Genomic DNA, 21,672 nt, shown 5'->3' with positions numbered 1-21,672 from the left:
CAAGATTTCAGCAAAAATGCATTTTTGAGGCTAGATTTCTCTTGGGTTTTTTTTTTTTTAGGTTTTTGCAAGGCAAACGGGGTTAAGTGGCTTTCCCAAGGCCACACAGCTAGGTAATTATTAAGTGTCTGAGACCGGATTTGAACCCAGGTACTCCTGACTCCAGAGGCAGTGCTTTATCCACTATGCCACCTAACCACCCCCGATTTCTCTTGTTTTATAGAGGGAAAAAATCCTGCTTCTGAGATTACCCCTCAAAAAACAAAAAACAATAACAGCTCATTCTTCAAGTGTTCATAAATATTAAAAATATCTCATTGATAATGCTGCAGGTATTTGAGCTCATGGTCAATTCACCATTATTACTCCCAGGGCTAAGTTAAGGATTGTTTTAAGGGTATCTAAAACATCACACCTTCAAGATTTTAGCATCTTCAGATGTAACCAATTATTGTCCAGTGGAGATCAGTGATAGACTTGTTCTATTAAATAATTCAAGGATCATAATTATCTCAATCTGGAACAGACAGTCTGATCAGCTTATGTACTAATAAATATTCTGAGAAAGTCCTTTACAGTTTGATAAACCTACATAGAATAGGGAAAAGAGGAGGAAAACAATCTTTCTGTAAAAGAAACCAGACACCAATGTTTTTAAACTTCTAACATGGAAATATATGAATCTACAAGTGACTATGCTTTAAACTGTTCACTCAAAATGTGAGAGAAAAATTTATACTCACCATACATAAGACAAATAATTCTTTTGTTGGGTTACCTGAACCTGTAGTTTGGATTCACAAGTTGTAATGAAGAAGAAGAAAAAGGGAAAGAGAAGAGAAAAGCTCTCAAAGTATAGACAATATAAAAAAATCAAAGCCATGCTGGAACAGGATTAAGTACATATCATTATCATCATCCTATGTGTTATTTTCTAAGATGCTTTCCACAAGGTTATAACTTACATCTCACTAGTACTATTCAATTACCAAAAAAACCCATCATTTTATTCAGCTGTGAAAAAAAATACATTGAATATTAAATTAAAGTGAATTTGTTGTTCAGTCTCCATTTGGGGTTTTCTTGGCAAAAATACTGGAGTGATTTGCTGTTTCCTTCTCCAGATCATTTTGCAGATGAGGAATATGAGGCAAACAGCGTTAGTGATTTACCCGGGGTCACAGAAATAATAAGCTTCTGGGGCTGGATTCAGATGAGTCTACCTGATCCAAAGGCCAGTACTCTATCCAATGAGCCACCTTGTGCTCCATGAAATCCAGGGTAAAATCCCATCCTCTACAAGAAACTTTTCTTTATCCCTGTTAATGCTAATCCCTTCCATCTGTTAATAGTCCCCAATTTATATTCTTTATTTATCTTGTTTATGTTGTTATTTACATTAGACTGTGAACTCCCAACTTCCACCTTCCTTTATTTACCTAGTACTTAGAATAGTTTTTAGAGCATTGTAGTTGCTTGATAATACTTAAGGACCAACAGTTCCTATTTGATTTCCAACAAAAAAAAGAATGAAAAGATAAATTAATATTGTAATAATATTGTGATTATCAGGAGAATTATAATAAAAGCAATAGAGACTTGATACACTCCTGAGTCTCACCTAAGATGGGTCACAGTAATCAAAATAAGACACTTTCTGATGGATAACATTAGCTGGAACTATTGGACATTTCCACTTAGAAATGATACCTGGGCTCTTGTTAACTTATCTGTTTCTTGTAAAAGTAATACCACTTATCTTCTAGACCTTGATGTTATCTTTACATGCTACCTCTCCAATCTTCCAATTATTTGCAAACCTTGTGAAGTCTTGTGAATAACTCCAAATTATCTGCTCTATCTTCTCCTTTCTATTACCTTAAAATAGGCAATCATTACCTTTCACAAAGACAAATGTAAAAAACATTCTGAATTATCCTTCTACTTCTAGTCTCTCTCCCATTCTAATTTGTGGTTCCTGATTAATCTTTCTCATATCTCAAACCTGAACATTTCATGCCTCTAATCAAAACCCCTTAATGGTTTCTTATTGACTATTGAATAAAGTCAAGTCCCAACTACTTAGTCTGGAATTCTAAGACTTGGTGCTGTGCTACCTTTACTACCATATCTCACACAATTTCTCTTCCCATAATTCATCTCTAAAAAAAATCTGTCCCTGGTTAACATGTAGTGCTTTTTCTTGCTTCCATATCTCTTGCAAAAACCATTTTCTAATCTTGAAATACCCTCTCAAGTATTTCTACCTGATAGTATCCTTACCTAAACCCAGGGTAAATTCAATGTCTTCCATATAGGGTTATCTCCCCAGAAAGAAATCTGTTTTCCTCATTAGATCTTACACTGTTTTCCTTATGCAATTATTATTCTCAATTTTGTAGTATAGCTATTTATTTATGTATGATACTAGCTTGTACTCTCCCTGAAGGCATAAATTATGTTTTATTTATCTTTTCATTTCCCATGGTATTCTATACACAAAAAAGCGTTTAATATTTTTTAAAAAATACATTAGATTTATCTTGGCGTACTTAAACAGAATAGAACAGAACAGAAACACATAAAAAGAGACTTTCATCACCTCTCATATTCTGACTTTTTTCATAACTTAAAAGACTTGGGCAGAAAGAAAATGAAGGCATACTCTCACAGTTGTCTATGAAGTGTGAAACAATTATTAACGATAGAAATTTATTGCATTTTAGCATATAATCATTACACAAGCCTTTCAGGTGGAAGATTGTTGTTGCTTTATAAAGATAGAATAGTAAAAAGATTACTGGACTAAATGACAAAGGAATCAAATCCTAATTTTGGCTCTGATGTTAATTCTATAGCCAAATAATTTATTCTATGTAATCCTTAGTTTTTGATTCTATAAAATGAACCCCCAAAATGAGCTGGGTGATCTCTATCTTTAAAATTCTAGTTGTCTAGAATAAGTGGAGAAAAAGAAGTGGTGGAATCATGGAAAAATATTTTTCAAAAAATCAGATATTAGTAAGTAAGAAATATAACACCATTCATAGTAAAATGTGTTGATTACAAAATGGGGGTAAGTAATGGGACTAATATTCTTTCTATGCATATATATAGTCATGTAAGAATCATGATTATAATAGATCACTTTTATAAATAAGACTTGTAGTATTGACAAAGAAAAGAAGGTTAGCCACATCAATATTTAAGACAATAGGTGATCAGAGGGGAAGGGGAAAGCATCAATTCATATAAAGACTGAATTTATAGAAGAATCAAATAAGAATAACTATCATGTACATGGGGTACAACTTCAATTAAATGAATTTCAACAAGTTTTTACTAAACACCTTCCTTATGTAATGTACTTTACTAGGCAGTAAAGATACAGCAACAAAATTAAAAAGTCTCACTTGAAGCTCAATGCTGCTCTCTCACTCTGCCTTTTTTTTACTCAGCCCTAGATATATAGAAATATAGATAGATATAAATTTGTGTGTATATATACATACATATATGCGTGTATATCTTTGATGTCCACTTGATCCACCTAACTCTTGTGTAGATGCAAGAAGCTGTAGCATGCACAGCCCAGTAAACTGTTTCCACAGACAGGTTAAACCAGGTTGAGGTTAATTGAGGGGGCTCTCAAATCCATTGGGGATTTAGAGGGAGTGGCTACCCCAAGCATGTGAAAATTTCCCCTGGTGGAATGAGTAGATAAGAATAAGTCATTCTAATGGCCATGAAGGCAGTTGAAATATGAATTGTGGAGAGCTTAGAGTTTGGTTACCTGCCAAGATCAAAGATGCCAAAGTCATCCATTGCATCTCAAGTCATCATCAATTGTCCTCATTCTGTCTTATCCCTGGACTTTTTGGAAGAGAATGTAAGGTCGACATCTTTATACAACTCTGTCTCACTTACATCCAATTTACACACAAATCAAATGACATCACCCATATCACTTTGTCGTTTTTACCTATCTCAAAGTCCTGTGATGACACACAAGTGTTTGGAGCTGTAGCTACAACCCTCCATAAAGACATCACAAGTCATAGAATTGTCTCCTCACAGCAGTAGGATTTGGCAGACAATTCCCTGGCTGTCTGAGAAGTCTTTTAAGGATTGTTAGGGGGCTAGAAAAGGTGATATAAAATTGTCTGCTTATCCAACCCTGGTCTGATTACTACAGCAGACTGGGACCTCACGCTGTAGTCAACACAAAAAAAATGTATAAAAACTTCTTCAAAGATGATTCATTGGTACATGGAATAGAAAACACAAGAGCCAATATACATGAACAGTTATTGATGTAAGAGAATTCAGCATTTATCACTCCCAAATAGCAACCCTGAGTGAAATAAGGTTGGTAAATAAAGGCCCAGAGTTGTATACAGGTTTTACTGGAACAGTCACAATAAAGGGGAATGCCAAGAAGCTGGGGAATATTTTGTGATCAAATCTAGTCAACAAGTTTATATGCCTACTAAAATGAGTGAATGATGGCTCATGGCAATGTGATTGTCCCTTGCAGGAAAATGCCATACCACCATTATCTGTGCTCATGCTCTCACCATGAAGAATCTTAATGAAGTTAAAGAAAAATTTTATGAAGACCTGGAGTCCTTTATAATCAATGTACCAAAGGACAACAAGATTATAATTCTGGGTGACTTTAATGCTAGAGTAGGCTCATTACCAGACATGGCAAGAAGTCCTTGGGAGGAATGAGTAGGAAATAGCAATAGCAATAGCAATGGTCACCTATTATTGAAGCTTGTGCTTTTCATTACCTTCTCATCACAAACACTGTCTTTCATTTATCTAAACACAACAAAACCTCCTGAATGCACCCTCTCAGCAAACATTGTGATTGTAAGAGTAGATATGCAGGGTGTGAGAGTGAGGAAGGCAATATATGGTGCAGAGTGCTGGACTGATCACAGTCTCATTCTTTCCAAGCTAAATATTCACATTCAACCAAGCTGTAGCCTCAAGACAAAATTGACTACTAGAAGAATTATTATCAAGAGATCCAGGTGCTTCTCTGAATGGGCACAGTTTGTTGCTAACTTGGAGAGAAAGTTGAACAACACAGTTGGCAACAGTGGAGCAGAAAAGGAGTGTGCAGCTTTCAAAGATTTGGTGCAATTTAATCATCTGGTTCAGATTATTCACATATCAGTCACAAATCAGTCACTGATTTGATGAAAATGTTGGAGAACAGAAACTGGTCAATGAAAAACAAGAACACCACAGACTTTTACCAGCAGGGTAGTTCATCCATTTCCAAGAAGGCAGCATTTAATTCCATCAGAAGTAAAGTACAAGCAAAACATAGAGAGATTCATGATTCTTGACTCAGTCAGAAGGCAGATGATATTCAGCTTTCTACAGAGAGTAACAATCCAAAGTGCTTTTATGATGCCCTAAAGGCTATTTATGAGCCAAAGACCTATTGTGCATCTCAACTATTCTTTGAATGAGTCACATTGATTAGTGATAGGGATACAATCCTGGAGAGGTGAGTTGAACATTTCCAATATTCTTAACAGACCATCATCAATTAGTGCAGAAGCTATTGGTCATGTACCTCAAGTTAAAGTCAATCCATTGCAAATGAAGAAAAGGTTTTGAATGCCAGTAAGTTTCTTGCAAGTGGCAAAGCAACTGATGCTGATTCTATTCCAACTGAGATTTACAAGGTGGGGATTCCATTGCTCATACAAAAATCTGAATCCAGGTTATATGACATAAGAAGATTATCCCCCAGAATTGTCCATCTCTATAAAGGTAAAGGAAATAGACTGTCCTGTGACAAACACAGGGCTATTTCTCCCTTAACCAATGCTGGCAAGATTCTTCCCAGATTCCTACTTAATAGGCTGATCATTCACCTAAAAGATGATCACCTACGTGAGAACCAGTGTGGTTCAGAAAGGGTCAAAGAACAGTCCATATGGTGTTTGCTGCTGGACCACTTCAGGAAAAATGCCAGGAGTAGGACAGAGATCAGTACACAACATTTGTAGATCTGACCAAGGCCTTTGATACAATCAGTCATGAGGGCTTTTGGAAAATTATATCAAAAATGTGGATGCCTGGAGAAGCTCAAAAGTATTGTATATCAATTTCATGATAGCATGATTGCCTCAGTTCTGGATAGTAGGCAGACGATGCTCTGACAATTTCCCATTCATGAATGGAGTTAAATAAGACTGTGTGCTTGCTCCCATGCTTTTTAGCATAATGTTTTCAGTCATGTTATCAAACAACTTCATTGAGGATGAACATAGCACCAAAGTCAGCTACCACACTGATGGTAAATTCTTCAACTTCAAAAGGCTACAAGCCAAGACTAAAATGAAGGGAGAATTGGTGCATAAATTTTTGTTTGCAGATGATTGTATCCTCAATGCAGTCTCTGAAACTGATGCAATAAAGTATGGATCAATTCTCTGCTGTTTGTGCTAATATTGACCTAACAATTTACACCAAATAAACACAGGTGCTCCATTAGCCAGGATTACACCATCTACATGTGGAACCATCAGTTATAGTAAATTGAGAAGTTTTGAATACTGTGAATAATTTCACTTACCTTGGCAGTACACATTGGGAGGTACACAAAGATAATAAGGTTGTCTTATGCACTCCCAGAGCTAGCTCATTGTTTGGGAGGCTCCAAAAGGAAGTGTGAGAGAGAAGAGATATTAGACTAACAAATTGAAGGTTTAGAAAACCATTGTGTTGACTTCATTGTTGCTTGTCTTCGAAGCCCAGTCAGTCTTTCAGCACCATAACAAAAAAAAAATTAATTGCCTCCATTTATATTGTTTTAGAAAGATTCTGAAGATTCCCTGATAGGATAAAATAGCAGACACTGAGGTCCTTTCATGAGTTAAACTGCCAAGCATTCAGAGAGTGCAACTTTGATGGACTGGCTATGCTGTTCAAATGCTAAACATACACTTCCCAAAAATACTATTTTATAGAGAACTCACAAAGAGCAAGTATTCACAGGATGATCAGAAAGAGTAATACAAGGACACTCTTAAGATCTCTCTCAACAATTTTGGAATTGATTGTACAGCATGGAAGACACTAGCATAAGACTGCTCAGCATGGCTTGCTTGCTTTACAGAGAGTGCAGTGTTCCATGAGCAAAGTAGAATTGAAGCAATTCAAAAGAGCAATCAGATGCACAAGTTTAGAGAATCTACCCCAGGAGCTCACATGGACTATTTGTGCCGGACCAGTGGTAAAGCATCCTATACTTGTTTTGGTCTGATCAGTCATAGTCAGATGCACTGTAACTTGTCTCTAACATAATGATGTCATTTTTGGTCTTCTTCAGTAATGAAGGACATACACACACACACACACACACACACACACACAAACACCTGTTGTTACTACTTTTCTAGTTTTCTCAACACCATTCATAATTGGATTAACCCATTGGTTCCAAGAACATAAACAAATGGAAAAAGTGTGCATAGCAGAAAGACTGGTAAAATAAAGATGTGTACCCCCTGCATGAAAACTTGATTTTTCAAACATGTTTCAAAAACTCAGAGATAATACTGTATTCAAGATGTAAATATATCAGAATTTATTCTGAAGTCACTACTCTTAACTCAATAGGATATTTATGTTTAGATAACATAGAACTCTGCTAATACACAAACCCTGTCTCCCTTCCTCAATTCACTAATCTGTTAGAACCATCTACCTCAACCCTGAACCACAATGTCCCACTCCAGATTTTCTTATCCTTTTCACTATGAATAATACATTTCCTTTTATCTTTAACTCCTTTGTTTCATACTCATTCCATCTTACAATTTTCACTGAAACATGATGTCACCATTTAACACCCCCTTCACATACTGGCTATACATTCATACTCCCATACTCAGAAGTCATCAGAATCATAGGGATTCATTAAAAGATGTAGAAGAGAGAAGTTACTGCATTCTAGTTATGAAGTGGGCCCCCCCAACTGGGGTCATGAAAAGTCACACAGGACTGAAAAGTGACTAACCAACGATGGGTTTGGGAGAGAACTGGAACAATTACCACAGATAATAAAGATCCAACATGTCCAGGTCTTCAAATTACTGGAGAAAGGAATCTCCATTGGATAAGAAATATTGGGAAAACCAGAAGGTGATGTGTCAAGTAACAGGCTCAACTAGAATTTGCCACTATATATATAATAATAAGCTTTGAATGGATATGAAGTCTTACTATAAATATTCATTAACATTGTTAAAAATAAAGAACAGAACATCTTTTTCAAAAGTAAAACCAAGAGACAACTAGGTGGCACAGTGGATAGAGCACTGGCCCTGTAGTCAGGAGTACCTGAATTCAAATCTGGCATCAAACACTTAATAATTTACCTAGCTGTGTGACCTTAGGCAAGTCACTTTGCCCCACTGCCTTGCAAAAAAAAAAGTGTGAACAAAAGGAAATTTATAGTCAATTAATTAATTTAAAGAGAAGTGTTTTTGTGAAGAAAATTATCATATTCAAAATGAAAAAACTAAAAATTTGATACCTGATTAATATATAAAGAATGGATGCAAATAGATGGATAGATAGACAGATAGATAGATAGATAGATAGATAGATAGATAGATAGATAGATAGATAGATAGATAAAACCAATAGTCATACCTTTATAGATTATTAACAAAAATTATATGAAGTTGTCAAAAGAAAATTTGAAACTATGAGCAATCATATGATACAATATTACCGAAGGAAAAAAACAAATTAAAATACTTCTGTAGTTTCATCTCATACTACCAGAGTGACAAAAATGGAAAAAAGTGTAAATATTTAATGTTGTAAGTGATGTAGGAAAACAAGTATGCTAAAATACTGTTAAGGGAGCTGTGGATTGATCCAAACTCTCTCTAAAACATAGGTAATGATACAAAAAGAGTGACTAACAACATACCTTTATGTCAAGTGTGATTTCACTACTTGGCATCCAACAAAATAAGGTAGAAAAAAATTCCATATACACCAAGATATTTATATCCATATTTTTAAGGACCAACACAAAATGGGATTAAATAAACATCCATAGAATGGAAGATGGCTGACCAAAATGTGACATAAGAACATAATGAAATATGTGTAATGAGAAAAAAATAATTCTGTTTAACTTCTACTGATTTAACTTGTACAAATTGAACATCTCCTTATTTGGTAGATCATTCACAGCTTATGCTATAATATTTCTACAAAACTCTACAATACTATATAAAAGCTGTTTCTTATTTTGTTAATTTACCTATTTTATATTTCCTAGATGATCATCCCATCTCTTTTGGTTCTCCGTTTTACTGGCAAAGAATTTTGTATCAGAATTTCTGACAATTATTTTCATTTTCTCTCTATTGTGATTTTAGTTTATTGTTTTTTTTAAAATTTTGTGGATTTGGTTGTCTTCTTTCCTTTTTTTCTACATCTCTCCTCCCTTCACTTTCCTCCCTTTTAGTCTTCTTTCTCTAATTTCATTTTCCCTCTTCTTTATTATTCCATTTCTCCTCTCCTTCCCTTAAATATAAGAAATTCAGATACTTGAGATTTGTATGAATTAATCAACTAATTTGTATGAACTAATGCATCATACTAATGTATGATGAACCAGGAAAACAACATGCATAGATTATAACAATATTAGTTAAAACAACACTAAAAGATAATGCCCATTCTTGATTTTAAAGAGTTTATGATGAAACATACCTCCTGACTCTCAGTAAAAAAAGTGGAAGAATATGTTTGTAAAATTAGGTATACTTTTCCATAACTTGTTGCTGTGTCCATCAATTCTGTTTAAATCTTTTTTTTTGTTACAAAGGAAAACTAATAGTGGAGGGAGGGGGATGATTGTGGGGAAGTAACTATGGTCTAAAAACAAAAGGCAAAAATATTTTTTAATTAGTCATAATTTCATTTTTCATGGCCAACATAAAGAAAACAGTCCTATTGAACAATATATGCAACAAATACCCCTAAAACAGGTTCCCATTATAGAACTTTTATTGTTAAAAATAAACCAAATGTCTGGGACATTGCACAAAAAATGTCATCTTAAAAACATACCTTAAAAGTCACTGTCCAAGGCTGATTTTGGATTAGTGAGGCAGAATCAGGGCAGTTTGATGTAGCATCTTTAACAATTTTGCAAATTACAATGTATTTCTAGGCCTTGCCATTTGTGTCTATGGGGAGGATTCAAAGAAAATTGAACCATCCAAATGCTTCTATTGCCTATATCTTTTGTAGTTGTGTAAATATTCCAAAACAAACTTGGCTTTCAGAGATAGGATTAATAGAACTAATTATATTCTAAATGGAAGATTAAATATGAAATTTTTATCTAAAAACAAACCTCTTTCTTTATAAGCCAACATAAAGTATGAATGTTACTGTTTTAAAAATAGAAATTAGAACTACATGTTTCTACAGCATCTAAAAAATGAATAGAGCATTACTCATTGCCAATAAAAAAGAGTCAATTATTTTTAGAATTTAAAAAATTCAGTGATGGGAATTATGTACATCTTAAATAGAAATTAGGTCTTTTACTATGCTAAATGTTTGCATTTGTAAACATATTTAAATAATAAACATCAGAGTAACGTTAATGAAATAGGCTCCAGAGAGAGAGAATATAAAGACATAGTTTTCTAATCCCAGCAATGGTAAAATCTTGAATAGTCAACCTTTCTGGGTCTTTTACCTCACCTTAAAAATGGGAGGAAAAAAATAACTACTTTTTGCTGGATGGTTCGGAAAAGGCTTTCTTAACTGTAGCATATAATACAAAGTGTTATGTTGTTAATAGATTTTTCATACTTAACTGATACATAGGTGTTCTTTAAATGATAATGTGAACCAAAATTAAAATAATGGAGAAAAAAATAAAAAGATATGGGGCAAGAGTGAATAATATATATAAAAATGTTCTATTTCTTTTCCATTCAATAAGTATAAATTAGGCAGCTGTCATGTATAAGACTATGCTAGGTGTGAGGTATATAAAGTCAAAACTCAATACTACAGATTAAAGAAAGACAAATGACAATCCCTGATCTTAAGGAGTTCATGATCTCATGGAGAGAAGGGGAGACAACACACAAACAACTATGAATAAACAAGGTCTATATGGGACAACTGGGAAATCCTCAAGAGAAGGAAGGTACTGGAATTAAGAGAAGTTGGGATGTGCTTCCAGTAGAGGATGGAATTTTTGATGGAACTTGAAAAAAAGATAAGAAATCAAAGAGATAAGGATGAAGAGAGAGAGAACATTGCAGGCATGGTGGCCAGTCAGTGAAAAAGCCCAGAACTGAGAGATGAAATGTCTTATTCAAAGAACAGCCAAGAGTCTATTATCATTGAATCAAAGAATAAATGGAAGTCTTTAAGGTAGAAAACTGGTAATTATGAAGGATTTTGAAGGTCAAAGAATTTTGTATTTGATGCTTGAATTGATAGGAAACCACTGGAGTTAATGAGTAGAGGAAGGGAGGCAGGGATGACATGATCAGGCCTGTACTTTGGAAAAATCACTTAGGCAGCTGAGTGGAGAATATAGTGAGGGGAAATTTGGGCAGACCCACTGGCAGGCTATCACAATAACATAGGCATGAGAAGATTAGGGTTTGTCCCAGAGAGGTAGCAGTTACAGAGGAGAGAAGGAGAAGTATTCAAGAAATATTGCAAAGGTGAAACCAGTAGATCTTAATAACATGGGGCTAGATTAAAGAGAGTAAAGAGTCTAGGATAACACTGTGAGTCTGGGGGACAAGGAGAATGGTGATGCCTTGAACAGTAATAGAAAAGTTGGAAGGAAGAAGTTCAGCCCCCTCTTTTTCAGATGAGGAAACCAAGGCTCCAAGGGGGTTGATTGTATTGCCCAAAGTCAAATATGTAATGAATACCAAAGATGGGGTTTGAACTTAAGTCCTCTCACTCCAAAGCAAGTGTCCATTCCAAAATACAGCACTACTCACCTGGGTATTGGCACAGACAAAAGTGGCATTAAATAATTCTATTGCCTATATCTATTGTAGTTGTGTAGACATTCCAAAACAAACTTGGCTTTCAGAGATAAGACTAACATAACATTAACCTATATTAAGTAAATGGATAATAATGCAATGATGATGGTATTACAAACATTATTATTGTTGTTCCTGTTGTTATTATTATTAATATTATTATTATTATTATTAATCTCATTTGAATCTCATAACAGCTCTGGAAAGTAGGTGCTATTTGAAATCTCCGTTTTACAGATGAGAAAATATATGAGCTTTTTGGACTGCCCCACCCTCCCATATTGACATATTAAACATTCAGTCCATAAAATCCCCAGGTCTTTTCCTATGTACTGCTATTAAACCAAGGTTCCCTCAAGTCAGTATTCACAAATTTCTACTATTAAGGTCCTATTAAGAATTTTACATAAATAACTATTGATATCTGGAAGCTTCTATATGCAAACACTATAAGCAAGGATAATTGTTATTCAATGAAAGTATATCTCTTAAGCTGTGGCCAGTAAGGACAATGCTTTCAAATATAGCAGTAGGATTTGTCTCACAAACACTCAGGCATTACAGAAAAATCTGGAATAAAGTATCCAATTTTGCTTCGGTGGCTTTATTCACCTAATCTGATTTTTCTCATAGTGAGATTTATATTTCATCCTGGGGTTCTGATAGTGACATGCCAGTTTGTAGGAACATCATGCATAGTTTTCATATTATCAGTTTTATGTAGCAAGGAGAAAACTGGAGTGGGAATTTAACTCAGAGACCTCCCTGGCAACACCAGTGTGAGTGTGAGTCATCACACTACTCTAGGCCTCAGCTCCCTTCTTTGCAAAATGAAGGAAATCAGCAGTTATATTGGGAACAGGGGTGATTGTCATTAAAGGACATGAGTTTGAATTTTGGATCATATATGTATAATTCATGGTGACACTGGGCAAGTGATAGAACCACTCTAGTCCTAGTTCTTTATATGTAAAATGAGTCAATTGCCTAGATGATGTCCAAGATTCTTACAGCTCTAAATCCTATAAGATGTTGGACTAGAGGTTCTCAAATATCCATTTTAACTTTCAACATCTATAATTCTTATTTTAAATAACACTAAAATTTTTATATGCATAAGAATTTTTAGCATTATTCACAGAAAATGACATGAACATAAAGCTTAAAAGACATGTTTATATATATATATATGTATATATATAAATATATATATGTAAATATATAATCTCACTACTGAACTTTGTAGGAAAACAACATCAACTTGTTTGGTTTCTCAATGAACACAATGAGTGTTTTAGCAAGTTAGTTAAGTATTACTTACAGTTGCTCCAAGGATATTAGTCCTTTAAATGCTTGGGCATCTATTGTGTGGATTTCATTCTTATACAAGTACCTGGAAAAAATATATATTATTGTTAGAACAGTAAGGTAGTAAAAAAGACTCTTAGACCATATGGAATAATACCATTCTAGAGTTGATTTCTAGAAGACTTGAGTTCAAATACTTTCTCTCTGGCACTTGCAACTTAGTAATATTAATGATTTATTTTAACTAGCATTTATATTGCTTGCAACTTAAGGGATGTAAAGTACTTTACATATTTTCATTTATCTTCATAACAACTCTATGAATTATTATTATCCCATTTTATAGATAATAAAATTAATGCACCTGAATAAAACACAGTTTTGACAGAGAAATCAAACTCTGGTTCTCATGACTCTAATTGCTCAGCTCTCAGTCTTTCAACCTCTATATGCCCCAGACTGCTATTGCTCTTTTTGTTGCTCTTCTTTTCTTTCTCCTCCTCTCCTTCCTTCTCTCTTTCTCCTTCTCTTCCTCCTCTTCCTCCTCCTTCTTCTCCTCACCTTCTTCTTCTTTTTCTTTTGTCCTTCAGTATTACCTGACCACATCTTCTTGACTACATCAACCTTAGGAGACCAGGCCCTTCTAGCCTTTGCTATATCTCAAGGTCTTCCAAATTCATGTTTCTATCCATTCATCTCATCCTTTGCCATCCCCCTTTTCCAATTGCCTTTAATCTTTCCCAATATTATAGTCTTTTTTGAATTAATCCTGTCTTCTCATTATATAGTCAAAGTATTTAAACTTCAGCTTTAGTATTTGATCTTCCCAGTGAATAATCTGAATTAATTCCTTTAAGTATTGATTGATTTAACCATCTATTAAGTCATAGGTAGGCTGTGATATGCATTTTAAAGGAAAATTCTCACATTAGAACACACTGACTAAAACTCAGAGTGAAAATAATGAGAAAATTAAAATGTATTTTTTTCTCATCCAGGATTACTGACTTCCTAATCACAAATGCCTAAGGGGTCATTCATTGACCTAAGGGTACAATCCCCTGACCTAGAAGGTAGTAGAATTCCTCATTCTTCTTTAAGAAAACTCAAATCCTTTTCCTGTTACTCTTACATAGAGTGTATCTTAATAATAATAATGTTTGTCTTCCATTTTTGAAGAAGACTATGACATCAGGGAGGTGATGCCATTGACAAGCATGTGAATTGAATTAGAATAGGGGAGAGGAATCACCAGCCTTTTTCCTCCATATCCATCTGCATCCAGTGACCAGATATGAATCAGGACAATTGGAGATGGTCTTGGGCACGAGTCAATCAGAGTTTTGACTTGCCCAAGACACAGATGGTTAGTGGCAAGCATCTGAGGCCAAATTTGAACCTTGTCCTCCTGAATCCAAGGCCACTTCTCTATCCCTTGCACCATCCAGCTGCCCTCAAGAGTGTCTCTCAAGTCAATTTTATAAGTAGACCTAGTGAACATTCTCTAAAGCTATTGAGAATGTTATTAAAAAAAAGTGTTTAGCACACCAAATAATAACTAATGTTTTAAAAGCTGTCAGGGATTTAATTTATTTACATATACACTCTACTCATATAGGTAACAGTGCTCTTCCTTTTTTAAACCAAAAGGAAAGAGATTTATATGAGGAGAACTGACCTTTCCCCATGCTTTTAGCATTCTCTTTAATTAGTATTTCACATACTATTTTGACCAGAGAATGTTTGTGGGTTTAAACCATATTAAGGCAACCCATAAATGCTATTTCCAAGAGATTTGGATGTGAAGAATACCCTTAGGATACGAGGGGGAGGGCAGGGTAAAAAAATTTTGGAACAAAATAAATTAGGCCTTCTTTACTTCTCTCCAAATGGTTGCATATGACTATGCACACACTTTTTGTTTGGTTTTGTTTCAGTCAGGAGTAGCTCCAGACCTGTAATTTCATTTTCATGGGGAACTTCTATTGAATGACATCTACCAAAGACAATCAGCAAAGGCTGTACATCTGCAATATTAAAAGAGGTATTTGAGAGACTCAGATTATAAGTGATTTGCTCAGGCTCACATAGCCAATATGATGAGAGGCCCAACTTGACTTTATTCAGAATTATACATAATACATGTATAAGGACATACTACTGAAATTATCATCTTCGACTGTAAACTCAGCATGTCCAAAACAGAATATAACTTAAGTCCTCCAGTCCAATCCTTCATCCCAATTTTTCTGCTGCTATTAATAATACCACCATCTTTCTATTGACCCAGTTTCACAAAATGTTCCATTTTGGGTTGCCAATTCAACTTTTAGATACATTTAATTGTTAAGATTTTATTATTTATAGCAAGTCTAAATTTTCTTGTTAGTAATTTTCATTTATTTTTCTTGGGGAGAAAGAGAACAAATGGAATCCTGGAATCCTTGCATAAGACAGTCTTTCAAATAGCCTTAATGTCTTTTATGACCTTTATCTTCTCTAGCCTAAACATTCCCAGTTCCTTCAACTGATCTTTATATAGCACTAATGGAAGGCTATTCACTATCATTGTTCTCCTCTGGGTGCTTTCCAACTTAATAATGGCCCTCCTAGATTGTGGTGCCCCAAATATTCACATAATACTTTAGACACTAGCATCCTAGGTCAGAGCAGGACCATTATATAAAAATTCCTTAGATAAAACATAAAATTCTCAGTCAGACCTTTTATCTATTCCAAAATATTGTCCCTACTTTTCTTTCCAGTCTTGTTTATATCGCTCTGCTTAAAGCTTCTTCATTTTAGTCAAACCTAGCTGCTTTTCATTCACAAGATCCATTATCAAAATTACTACCTACAGGTGTGTTGAACACTTTTCTTCTCCCTTGGTGATCTCATTAGCTCCCATGGGATTAAATACTATATTATGATCAAGTAGAATTTATCCCAGGAATGCAGGGTTGGTTCAATATTAGGAAAACTGTTAGTATAATTAATTATATCAATAACAAACCTATCAGAAATCATGATTAATTCAATAGATGCTGAAAAAGCTTTTGACAAAACACAGCATCCATTCCTACTAAAAACACTAGAGAGTGTAGGAATAAATGGACTGTTCCTTAAAATAATAAGCAGTATCTATCTGAAACCATTAACAAGCATTATATTCAATGGGGAAAGACTAGAGGCATTCCCAATAAGATCAGGGGTGAAACAAGGATGCCCATTATCACCACTACTATTCAATATTGTATTAGAAATGTTAGCTTAAGTTATAAGAGAAGAAAAAGAAATTGAAGGAATTAGAATGGGAGAGAAGAGACAAAACTCTCACTCTTTGCAGATGACATGATGGTATACCTAGAGAATCCCAAAAAATCATCTAAAAAACTACTGGAAACAATTAGCAACTTTACCAAAGTTATAAGATATAAAATAAACTCTCATAATTCCTCAACATTTCTATATATGACTAGCAAGATGCAGCAGAAAGAGCTAGAAAGAGAAATCCCATTCAAAGTAACTTCAGACAATATAAAATACCTGGGAGTCTACCTGCAAGGTAGACTCGGAAACTTTTTGAAAAAAATTACAAAACACTTCTCACACAAATAAAATCATATTTAAATAACTGGGCAAACATTAACTGTTCATGGATAGGTCGAGCTAATAGGATAAAAATGACAATTCTATCAAAACTAAACTACCTGTTTAGTGTCCTGCCAATCTAATTTCCAAAAAATTACTTTAATGAGTTAGAAAAAGTTTTAAGTAAATTGATATGGAGAAATAAAAAGTCAAGAATTTCCAGGGATTCAATAAAAAAAGTGCAAAAGAAGGTGACTTAGCCCTACCAGATCTAAAATTATATTATAAAGCATCAGTCATCAAAACTGTCTGGTATTGGCTAAGAAATAGAGTGATGGACTGGTGGAATAGACTAGGTGCAATAAATGATTATAGCAGTAAATGATTATAGTAATCTGCAGCCCTGTATATGGTGGCAAAGAATTGGAAATTAAGTGAATGCTCTTCAACTGGAGAATGGCTTAAACTATGGCATATGTATGTCATGAAACACTATTGTTCTGTTAGAAACCAGGAATTCAGGGAAACCTGGAGGGATTTGCATGAACTGATGCTGAGTGAGATGAGCAGAACTAGAAAAACATTGTGCACCCTAACAGCAACGTGGGGGTGATGATCAACCTTGATGAACTGGTTCAATCCATCAGTGCAACAATCAGGGATAGTTTGGGGCTATCTGTGATGGAGAATACCATCTGTATTTGGAGAAAGAATTGTGAAGTTTGAACAAAGACTAAAGACTATTACCTCAAATTTTAAAAATGTTATCTTAGTATGTAATTTTGCTTTCTCTTTATTTTCCTTCCTTAAGGATATGATTTCTCTCTCATCACATTCAATTTGGATCAGTGTATACCATGTAAACAATTGCCTTCTGTGGGTAGTGGGGGGAGGGAAGCAAGATTAGGAGAAAAATTGTAAAACTCAAAATAAATAAAATCTTTGGAAAAAATAAAGGATGCAGTAAAATGTCAACAGTGAAATTAAAATGTGCATTATACTGGTGTTAAAAATTGCATTTGGAATCAGAATAAAGTCCTCTTAAATCCTCTTAAATCCAAGTATATCTTTCCAAAGCATTTCCTGTGCTAATCATCTTCCCTTCAACATTGATTTTGAAAAGGATTCACAAAATATTGGTCAAAAGTTAAGTTTTATCAGTAGTATACTATCTAACAAAATCTCCATATGATTTAATCCAAGAGAAGTGTGATGTTTCATATGAACAAATATTGAATGTTCTCTAATATATTGTCTTTAGAGATGATCCTTCTAACCTTCCTACTCTATAATTATCCAGTTACATTATATTAGGAGCCATGAACCTAACTTATGTTTTCCTTTCCTTCTTTAGTCATCTTGGACATAAGGTGAAAAGTGATTGCCAGACATCTCAACTCCAAGAATACAACAACCATGGTAGATATTTCCTGGAAAGAGCCAAGAAATATCTTTTCCATTACAAATATCTGTGCACTTTTGGTGAAGAATATTAAATTTATTTTAATTTAGTCATATCATTTCAGTACTTTAGATTTTGAGACATCAGCCAAGCTTTGCCAACACTCATGTTCCATAGAAATGCTTTCCTATTGTAGAGATAAGGGTCAACACCCAAAGGTTTTTAAGAATCTTCGAACACAAAATCTTGGAATTAGAAAGAAAATTAGATATGATATTATAAGAGGGAAACAACTACTCCTATTTTCCTAGAAGGAAATATTTATTAAATTACAGCTTCAAAATTCCTTCCCTGGTGAATTGAATGTTGAAAAGTTTATTTTGCTTGTGCCAAGGACAATTCTTATTTTAGTTCTTTTTGATAAGGCCTTGAGAAAAGGGCTTTCAGTATGTCAAATATACAGCATCTGTTTTCCCTCATGAATCTACATCATTGCTCATCAACTGTGAAGATTAACTGTATAAACATTAGTAGGAACATGGCCATCAATTTGTTATCTTTCATCGGCATATGCAGGTGAACCATCCCTTGGAGAATTTTTATAAAACCTCTAGATTTTCCAGTAAAATGGAATGTCTCACATAGCAGAAATGGAATTTGTTTAAATACCCAGAAATTAGGGGTGGCTAGGTGGCACAGTGAATAGAGCACTGGCCCTGGAGTCAGGAGTACCTGAGTTCAAATCTGGCCTCAGACACTTAATAATTACCTAGCTATGTGGCCTTGGGCAAGCCACTTAACCCCATTGCCTTGCAAAAACCTCAAAAAAAATAAAGAAAAAGAAAAAAGATCCAGAAATTAAAATTGTTCACAAAAGGAAAAAACAAGGAATAGTTACCCACCAACTATTTTTATAGGATATAGATAAACTTTGCTTGTTTGTGTTTTTCCCCCTTAAAATACTATTTGTGGTGACCAGGACTAAAGTTAGTAGGGCCTCATTTGTTGCCTTCTAATGTCATTGGCTTAAGAAATATATCTGTGGGCCTCAAAGGAATAAAGGTTAAGTGATCATTCAGGTCCTATTCATGATTTCTTTTACTGATGACATTAGCCTAGGCAGTGTTTATATTTACATAACCCCTAATTTTTCTACTTTGGCTTCCTCTAATCTCAGTTGAGAACCTAAATTCTCAATCATTTTGTAGGTCACATTTTTTTTCTCAAAATCTTCATGTACCTTTATTTAGACCAAATACTGGAATTATTATTGTACTTATCTATTTCCCCTACCAAAGTGTAAGAACTTGGAGGGCAGTTCCAAAATATCTTTATATGCCTACCACCCTGGCATACATATGCTAAATTGAGACTGTTTTTTTTTTAATTTTCTTTATATTAACCCCTCTGGCCATCCAAACTCTGTGATTATTTTTTATATCTCTATATAAAACTAACTCAGAACAGGACTTGGTGTTTCTCCCATCGCGTCATAGTGCTAGAAAAGGGATCAAGAAGGTACCAAGAATAATACAATTTTTAGATCATGCAAAAACATTAGCTTAGCTGCTTGGTATTATGAATTTGATTTTCTTGTCAAAATGATTGGATATATGCCTTTAAGAACTCAGGAGTTATTGATCTTAACATTCTTATCACAAAAAAAAAGGCAGAAGGAAGAAGAAATTGCAGTTCAATGGAATCATGTCTTACAGGTTCTACCAAGGGTGGAGGCAAAGAAAGTACTTACTGGGATAATAGCAATATTATCTGGGATAGTAATACTGGGATAATCATAATAATTTACAGATTTTGAGCTAAAAAAATACTTAAAGGGCATTTAGTTCACTGTTGTTCAATCATTTCAGGCATGTCCAACTCTCCATGAACTCATTTGGCAAAGATACTGTAATGGTTTGTGATTTCCTTTTCTAATTCATTTTACAGATGAGGAAACTGAGGCAAAGAGGTTAAGTGACTTATCCAGAAGGTAAGAGTCTAAGGTCAGATTTGAACTTAGGAAAATCAATCTTCCTGACTCCAGGGCTAGTGTTCCATCTGCAGCCACCTAGTTGCCCTTCTGTTGTTCTTTACAGGTGAGGAATTTGAGAAACTTAGAGCAAAAATGATTTAAACAAAGCCAAACAGGTAGTATATAGATCAGGGATTTGAAACCAGGTCCTATGTCTTCAAATTCAGCTGACTGCTTACTACTGTGCACTGCCTCCAAAAGTTGATGGAACTGGTTTTATTATTCACTAAAAAATGAAGAGATACAATTAAATGAGTCATTTTTGTCATCTTATGTTACAACCCTCATTCCAAAAAGGCTTATCTACCAATATGTGTTTTAGAAGATAAAATGGTAAATAAGTTCTATAAAGAATTCAATAACACTTTTCAAAAGTAAATACAAATTGGACACCTTATGATTTCAATGTAAAGATGGGAATAAATAAAGGTGATGAAAATGTTGGAAGACATGGTTCAGGAACCAAGAATGAAAAAACTAGGTGACTCAAGATACTGGACCTGGAATTAGGAAGAGCTCAGTTTAAAGTTTGCCTCAAATTGAAGCATACTTTTTTCACTTTCTTATTTTTCTTATTTTTTTGCAACATGGATAATATGGAAATGTTTTTAATGACTTTACGTGTATAATTGAAATCATATTACTTGTCTTCTCAGTGGGAGAGGGAGGTACTGAAGAGAGGAAAAATCTTGCAACTCAAAATGTAAAAAGAAATTTAATGAGTATATGAATTTTTAAAATTGAAAAGAACCCAATAAATCGTATCTCATACACTAATTTATGTGATCCTGGGAAAAGAACCTAACCTCTATCTGCCTCAGTTTCTTCATCCATAAAATGGGGAATGTGTTGAACTAGAAATTCCTGGTTGATCCTATGGTCAAACAATAGCGAGTAGGAGACTTTCCTAGCTTAGTCACTTATCTTTTGTCTTTTCATTACCTCCCTCCGATCACAGAGACTAAAAGAACCACCAGGAGCCTCTGATCACACACTCCCTTCAGTAGGAGTCCAAAACACATCCACCTCCTCATGGAACCAAAGCTCATGTGATCACTCCAAGAAAAGTACTTCAAACCAACCCTTAGCTAAATACATACATTTTTAAACTGTTCACAAGAAAATCTTCTTCTATGATTTAATCTCCCAAAGAAGCAGTTGATGTAATGGAAAGAACACTGAGTTTAGTTGAAATAAAGAAAGGTTGGTTTGGAATAAAGAAATGATTCCTGCCATTTACAGTTATG

At 34.4% G+C, this 21,672-nt stretch overlaps 1 protein-coding gene and 1 long non-coding RNA gene across 9 annotated transcripts in view; one reads left to right on the top strand and one right to left on the bottom strand.

Annotated features, from left to right (window-relative positions):
• Positions 1–21,672, bottom strand: part of PXDNL (peroxidasin like) — a 586,539-nt gene that overhangs the window by 256,559 nt on the left and 308,308 nt on the right. For all 5 annotated transcript variants that reach the window (XM_074206820.1, XM_074206824.1, XM_074206821.1 and 2 more), the window contains one exon: positions 13,414–13,485. In XM_074206820.1, coding sequence (XP_074062921.1) covers positions 13,414–13,485 — 72 coding nt within the window. The remainder of the gene's footprint in view (positions 1–13,413; positions 13,486–21,672) is intronic.
• Positions 1–21,672, top strand: part of LOC141502199 (uncharacterized) — an 80,384-nt gene that overhangs the window by 44,657 nt on the left and 14,055 nt on the right. For 2 of the 4 annotated variants that reach the window (XR_012472445.1, XR_012472447.1), the window contains exons 2-4: positions 15,338–15,444; positions 18,346–18,410; positions 20,341–20,383. This is a non-coding gene — a long non-coding RNA (uncharacterized LOC141502199). Of the gene's footprint in view, positions 1–15,337; positions 15,445–18,345; positions 18,411–20,340; positions 20,384–21,383; position 21,672 lie in introns of those variants that run through there. The other 2 variants (XR_012472448.1, XR_012472446.1) reach the window with 2 other exon arrangements.

This window comes from Macrotis lagotis, chromosome X, assembly GCF_037893015.1.
Source record: "Macrotis lagotis isolate mMagLag1 chromosome X, bilby.v1.9.chrom.fasta, whole genome shotgun sequence".
Classification (NCBI taxonomy): Eukaryota; Metazoa; Chordata; class Mammalia; order Peramelemorphia; family Peramelidae; genus Macrotis; species Macrotis lagotis.
Note: the sequence above shows the minus strand (reverse complement) of the source record. Positions and strands in the feature narration are given on the sequence as shown.